The sequence below is a fragment of the Magnolia sinica genome, chromosome 19, assembly GCF_029962835.1.
Source record: "Magnolia sinica isolate HGM2019 chromosome 19, MsV1, whole genome shotgun sequence".
NCBI classification, from domain to species: domain Eukaryota; kingdom Viridiplantae; phylum Streptophyta; class Magnoliopsida; order Magnoliales; family Magnoliaceae; genus Magnolia; species Magnolia sinica.
In genome coordinates, this window is record NC_080591.1 from 479,638 (window position 1) to 487,159 (window position 7,522).

Below are 7,522 nucleotides of genomic sequence, written 5' to 3' on the forward strand. Positions count from 1 at the left end.
CTCAAAGTTGGATCTGCTCTATATAATGTCTTACCTTCCACTGAAAGTAATACACCCTTGTTATAGAAAACCCATACAAACATTATCCCAGGATATTTGGGAACAGGAGAAATACAAATAGAGAATAGATGTGCGATGGGCCATGAAACTATCGTATATTTGTGACCATATAACTCATACTTTAGAAATCATATCTATCCATAAAATAGAGTACATTATCAATATGTTGGGGAAAAAATGACGATTATATCATCTAATATGTCAAATACTTACTAAAAGAGTGGATGGCTAATAATACAATCCAATAGTTTAATTTTAACATTCATTTATGCTTATTTAATTAGTGTAATTTATTAACTTTTGGCACATGACTTTTCCTGACTGTGCCTTAATTGATGAACGGCTTGGATCTTCAACATGTGTGCTACTTTACTTGACAATGATACTAATTCCAAAATCTCTAAATGTAGCTGTGTATATTATATTTAAGAGTGGATTTTTTTTTTAAAAAAAAGCCCAGCTAGTTGGACGAAAATATAAAGTCCAGCAGTCCAACTAGTAGTGGGTGAGCATTTCTCAGTAATCCTCCGAATGCATTTGGCTGAAAATTGGCCACAGCTCCAGACGTACGCACACCACACATGCCAAGATCGCTAACCAGAACCGGAAAGAATGCTTACGGTATCAGAGAATGCTTCTTGTTTAAACGAAAATCCAAAGAAAGGGTTGGGAATCGATGCCTCCTTCCTACGCCATTTCCACTCGCACTACTCCTATCAATATCTTTCGTTCTTCCATCTCTGGGAAGAATTATCTACCCAGTAATCCCCAACTTATCTTCTTTCTTCTCTTCCTGTTTTCCCAATCTTTCTACTGAATTTTTTTTTCTTATCTGCTCTTGTTTTTTTTTTTCTTCTTCTTCTTCTTTCCCCGAAAGGGAGTCAATGTGGAATGCTGAGAAGGAACTTCACCCTGAAGGGAGTCGTTGCCGCTGGAGCTTCTGTCCTTGCTCCTTCCTCCGCTCGAGGTTGGTCTCTCTCTCTCTCTCTCTCTCTCTCTCTCTCTCTCTCTCTCTCTCTCTTCTTCCTTTGCTAGCTTTTCTGGAGATTTTAGGTGATGGAACTTTTTTTTGTTGCCTATTTCGTTGATTGATACTCATTTGCAGTTTTATTCTTTATTTTAGTTGAAATTTCTAGATTTAATGAGCTATTTGTATGGAATTGGGAATGAGTCGTCGTCATCATCATCCAAGCCTTATCCCAGCTAATTCGGTCAGCTACACGATTCCTGTTCTGCCCATTCCACTCCATCAAGGATCAAACCTTCAGTTAGACCACACATTATCAAGTATTTTCTTACTACCTCTTACAGAACTTACAGGCATCCAAACAACCCTTAACCATGACAGTTCCTGGTCTCCGTTGCAAACAGCCAAACCATCTAGTTACACTTTCCCTCATCTTCTTATTACATATTAGTGCTACTCCTAAGTTCCCTCAAATGAATTCATTTCTAGTTCTATACTTTCTTGTCTTGCCACTCATCCATTTCAACATCCTCATTTCAGCTACTTGTCCTATGAACGTGTTGGTCCTTGACTACCCACCCAACATTTTGTCCCATAAAGCATGGCAAGTCTTATAGCTAATTTATAAAATTCTCCCCTTCAGTCTGATTGGCACACGGAAATCACATGAACACCAAAGGCACATCTCCACATCATCCACCCAATCTATTCTATGAGTAATATCCTTCTCAATCTCTCCGCTCTCATGAATTCCTGACCCAAGATATTGAAAATGGTCATTTTGGTATATATCTTGGTCAGCAGTCTTAACTAATTCCTTGTTTGCAATCTTGTTGTTACTAAAGTTGTATTACATATGTTCTGTTTTAGTCCAACTGGAATTGGGAACAAATTATTTGATGTTAGGCATCCAGAAATTCTAGTAGTTCCCTTTTAACATTTAGGATCGTGTCTATGTTATTTCTGCGGAATTGGACTGATGTATCATAATATTCTTTTTAGGGATGGAGCGATTACCTTTCAAGCCAGAGGGCTATAATTTTTGGACGTGGCGAGGTCACAAAATACATTATGTAGAACAAGGAGAAGGGATTCCTCTTGTTCTTATCCATGGCTTTGGCGCTTCTGCTTTCCACTGGAGGTTGTATTTTCTACTTTTCTGTTCTTGTCATTTTTGGCTCTTATGAACATATGGTAGAAAATTGCATCCAAATGTTATTACAATGCTCATTTTTTGGATAATTCCACCAAATGTTGCTACCATTTAGATTACTTTATGAGAAAAGGCAATGGAAACTCATGAGAATAGGAGTTTGAATCCAACTCTTCCCTAATGTGCAATGTGGCCATCCTTAAAATAAAATTTACAAAAGGAAAGAAAAAAAAAAGTACAATGTGGCCACTGTGTGGATATGATATTGGCCATCCATATGGTGGTCCCTACTGTATATTTTCTATGGCCCAAAAATCATCCTGATCTGGTCATCAGATGGGCCACATGTATATGAAAATTGGCAGTCAAAATTATTGACCAACAGTCCACATCCAACATGTGTGCGTGATAAATCTGATGATCTGACAAGCTCGAGTTGCAATGTACAACACACACATAGTGGGGTCCACAAGATGACCAACCTCGATCAGTCACACACACATTCCGCATGAATACTCACAAACATAGCCATACTATGTTTATAGCATATTTGTCTCATCACCACATCTTTGAGTGTTAGGAAATATTTACTGAATTTAGCTTGTCCAGTGTCCTTTTTTCTTCCAAGATTGAGAATCCGTCCACCCATGTCAACATTGCATCAAAATGGGAAGTTCATCTCATTGATGCGTAGAACATTTGGAAATTATGAGATGGTTGTCTATGCCAACAGGTGTTAGCCTTATTGTCAACCTCATGGTGTGACTCTCATGGTAACCCTGCTCATTTTCTGGATCATGTTTCCATGAGTTATATGGGTCCTTGTTTTCATATTCCTGTCATCCCCATGTCTAACTAATAGTCTTCTATATACATGGTTAACAGATACAACATTCCAGAGTTGGCAAAATTGTACAAGGTTTATGCTGTAGACTTGTTGGGGTTTGGCTGGAGTGACAAAGCGATCGTTGAGTATGACGCGATGATATGGAGGGACCAGGTAACTGATTTCTTGAGGGAAATTGTGAAAGAACCAGCAATACTAGTTGGAAACAGGTAGTAACTATGACCCATCTTGTGACATTTTTTTACTAACATTTAGAGATACAACTTGTTTTCATGTTTATATTATTGAATGATGGTCTAGGACATGTATCCTTTTTTTCTGGTAGAAAAGAACCAAAAAAAAAAAAGCTCTCTTGTTTTCGGTAACTGTGGTTGATAAGATTATGGATGCAGTCAAGCATCAGCCCGGCTTTCCTAAATTCTAGCAGGGCTAGTTTGGGCTTTGATAAATTTAGGAGGGTTAGGTATGGGCTGACTCAGCCCTGCCCAGACCCAGCCCATTTAGAGACATATTACAAAGGCCACTAGGATATGGACTAGGATAAATGGATGACAGTATGACTCTAGAAACTCACAACCAACCTTACTGGATTACTTCAGTCGCACAAATTGCACTGGAATATACCCTTTACCATTATCTAACATCTTATAGCATCGTTGCCTCTTAGAGGAATAAAATAAAAGCTATCAAAACCGCTAATAAAATTGATTAATATGCACTAACATCTTTACTGACATTTAGAGATACAACTTGTTTTCATGTTTATATTATTGAATGATGGTCTAGGACATGTATCCTTTTTTCCTGGTAGAAAAGAACCAAAAAAAAAAAAAAGCTCTCTTGTTTTCAGTAACTGTGGTTGATAAGATTATGGATGCAGTCAAGCATCAGCCCAGCTTTCCTAAATTCTAGCAGGCTAGTTTGGGCTTTGATAAATTTAGGAGGGTTGGGTATGGGCTGACTCAGCCCTGCCCAGACCCAGCCCATTTAGAGACATATTACAAAGGCCACTAGGATATGGACTAGGATAAATGGATGACAGTATGACTCTAGAAACTCACAACCAACCTTACTGGATTACTTCAGTCGCACAAATTGCACTGGAATATACCCTTTACCATTATCTAACATCTTATAGCATTGTTGCCTCTTAGAGGAATAAAATAAAAGCTCTCAAAACTGCTAATAAAATGATTAATATGCACTAAGGTAGATAATTGGATTGATTAACTGAAATAATCTTGCTACAAATTCAAAATATTTCTTTGTATGCGTGTGTGAATGACAAGTGGATGAGTGTGTAGCCACTCATCAGCATTCTTAAACAATACATATTCTCACTTGCACTTTGGAGTAATCATTCTCAATTAACAATTCTATCGAACATCTTTACTTGAAAGTGGAGTATTACCACTGGAAAAATAGATGTTGCATGACCATTAAATTGCTTAATAAGTTTTTCTTTTCTTTTCTTTCTTTTTATTTATTTTTTATTTTTTTTATGTGAATATTTGTTACATGCTTTTCCATTTACATATATAGTTGGTGAGTTGTGCTGGTACATTCATGTCCAATTACTGCCTCTAATATTGCCATATAAATAAGCAATTTAAATAGATAAGATTTAAATCTTAGGAATTAAACAGTGTGTCTAAACAATAAAGCATTCCTGTAACATGCTGTTGGAATCGCTTTTCTAAAATTCCTGCTGAATTGAGTGTTTTGCGAAGTTCTCTTTTGAGGTCATCTTTTTAATTTGTTGACATGTGACCTATTCTTTTCAGCCTCGGGGGATTTACTGCTTTGGTTACAGCAGCACAGTTGCCTGAACAAGTTCTGGGAGTTGCATTACTCAATTCTGCAGGACAGTTTGGGAACCCTAACGCACAAGCCAACAACAATGAAAATGCTGAGGAAACAGCCTTACAGAAATTTCTGTTAAAGCCACTGAAAGAAGTCATTCAACGTGTCATCCTTGGGTTTCTTTTCTGGCAAGCAAAGCAACCCGCTCGCATCGAATCAGTCTTGAAAAGCGTATGCTGTTATGCATGTGCCTTGGTTTCTCTGTTTTTTAAAGCTCATTCGGCATGCAACAATCATAGGCTGAAAAGTTCAACCATTTTCTAATATCCCTTAAAAATGAACAGGACATCCAATTTTCTCCTTTCTTTCTGCATGATTTTTTTTTTATTTTTCCTTTTCGAAGAAAAAAAAAAGAGGTTGCCTTTACTATGGGAGTATATGTATACATACATGCATGCATGCATGTCTAACCGAAGCTATGACCCTTGATAGAGTGGAATGCCGGAAAAGGACTCGTGTAGCTGACGCCAATTAGTTGGGATAAGGCTTAGATGATGATGATGATTCTAAATTTTTCATCTGTCAAATAAATATTGGACTTGCATTGCATGGGAATTAGCAAAATACCTCAGTTATGCGTTTTTCCCCCCTTATCATATACTCTTTTGTATTAATATTTGTATGTGTGAATGCATTTTTCTCTCTCATGCAAGGAGGAATAATATTTTATAAAAATAATAAATCTTTCAACACTGTCACATAGCCGTATGTAGTACCGTGTCGGATTTCCCAGGAGTGACAGGTCTGACACCTTAGTTCATGTCTGGTACAGTTACATGTTTTTGCATCTATGTTACTTTGAATATGACTCCGTTCCAGTATTATCTTAAAAGGAACCTGTTCTTTTTCGTCTCAGGTATATATAAATACTTCTAATGTGGATGACTATCTTGTGGAATCAATAATTAAACCAGCCGCGGACCCCAATGCAGGAGAAGTTTATTACAGGTACTGAATTAGAATCAAGCATCATTTTGTCCGATCCCCTATGAGAATTTTCTGATTTTTCTTAGAAAATGTATTTTAGCTTTATAAGTTGCCAGCTCATGTTGGAAAACATACTGTTTGAATTTTTGACATTTGATTTCGGATACTGCAATGGATGGCTTCATCTTATATAAGAAACACAATGTATCTATGTGAATTATATGGTAGGATGCTATTTTTCCACTCGTTCTCTATATATTGGTATTGTGATTGAATCAATGAATTTCGAAATTGTGCTGGTTGGTGGCTCTCTCTCCATTAATCTGATACTTTTAGAATGGTATTCAGTGCTCAACTGATATCTAGGAATACCATAACTAGCTAGTGGTTCCATGGTTTGTTGGCCTGCCAAGCTTATTTTGTGAAGACTGTCATGTACTTCTATTCGCTTATGAAAACCAAGCTGTCATCACGAAATTGTGGTTTTTGCACATCCCAGCAACAGAGCTAGTTTATTGAAATATTCTATCATCATTGGTATCATCTTCGTCTTCATGTTTCCATGCTGTGGGTTGTGGATGTTTTTTGAAATTAATCTATTCATTATGTGGCCTTTTTTCTGCAGGCTCATGACACGATTCATGTTGAACCAGACCAAGTATACACTTGACAGCATCCTATCAAAACTCTCTTGCCCACTCTTGCTGATCTGGGGCGATTTAGACCCTTGGGTGGGGCCTGCCAAGGCAAACCGAATCAAAGAGTTCTATCCAAACACTTCCATAGTAAATTTGCAGGCTGGGCATTGTCCACATGATGAGGCCCCGGAGCTCTTCAATAAAGCTCTTCTCAATTGGTTGTCATCCCTTAAAATCAAAGCCTCTCTCCAAACACTCTAGGCAATGAATTGCTATCTGTATATTCTTCAAGTATAACTGGCTCAAGGCCTTGATAGTGTAGTTGTTCTGTATGGATCGAAGTTTTACTTGTAATTTAGTCACAGATTTGTTGTTCACAATAACACATTAAAGATTTATGTATGACTGTCTCTTGCAAGCAATTGGATTCATCTTACTGATTTTCTGGCAAAAATGAAAGCTCTTAGGAATCAAGTCTCCACTCTTTCAAATGCTCAAAACAAATATTTTCCCTCTCAACAGCCGTGCACTGTGTAATTAAAGATATAGTATGACAGTCTCTTGCAAGCAATTGGATTCATCTTACTGATTGTCTAGCGAAAGTGAAAGCTCTTAGGAATCTAGCATCCGCTCCTTCAAATGCTCAAAACAAATATTTTCCCTCGCAACAGCCGTGCGCTATGTATCTGCATAATACAGACTATCTGTTGTTGGCTATTGTTCTACCTATATTAATATAAATATTGACATCCATTTTTGTGGGGGGCCAGCAACGTGCATGCATCCGCAGCAGCAAATGGGGTGGGCAAAGCACATGCGCAAATAGGGGTGCACATCAAACCGGTAGAACTGTGGAACTGTACCGGAACTGATCAAACAGTCCAGTTTGGTTCGGTTCTAGAATGCACCGGTTCTGGTTTCAAAAATTAAAGAACAGTTGGATACGGTTCCGGTTTAGGGGTATGTAGAACCGAACCGAATCATGGATCCGAACCGTGAAACCGAACCTAGAACTGAAATTGGACATTGCGATTAGTGGAATCCTGTACTATTGTGGTATTTGAAAA

The 7,522-nt window shown here is 37.7% G+C and overlaps 1 protein-coding gene across 1 annotated transcript; it reads left to right on the forward strand.

Moving 5' to 3' along the window:
- The first annotated feature begins 628 nt into the window (after positions 1-628).
- LOC131235093 (pheophytinase, chloroplastic) lies at positions 629-6,857 on the forward strand. The gene is made up of 7 exons (XM_058232208.1): positions 629-821; positions 938-1,027; positions 2,030-2,168; positions 3,066-3,236; positions 4,812-5,061; positions 5,747-5,838; positions 6,443-6,857. The coding sequence occupies exons 1-7, from the start codon at positions 737-739 to the stop codon at positions 6,714-6,716; spliced, it is 1,101 nt and encodes a 366-aa protein (XP_058088191.1). The 5' UTR covers positions 629-736; the 3' UTR covers positions 6,717-6,857.
- The last annotated feature ends 665 nt before the right edge of the window (positions 6,858-7,522 follow it).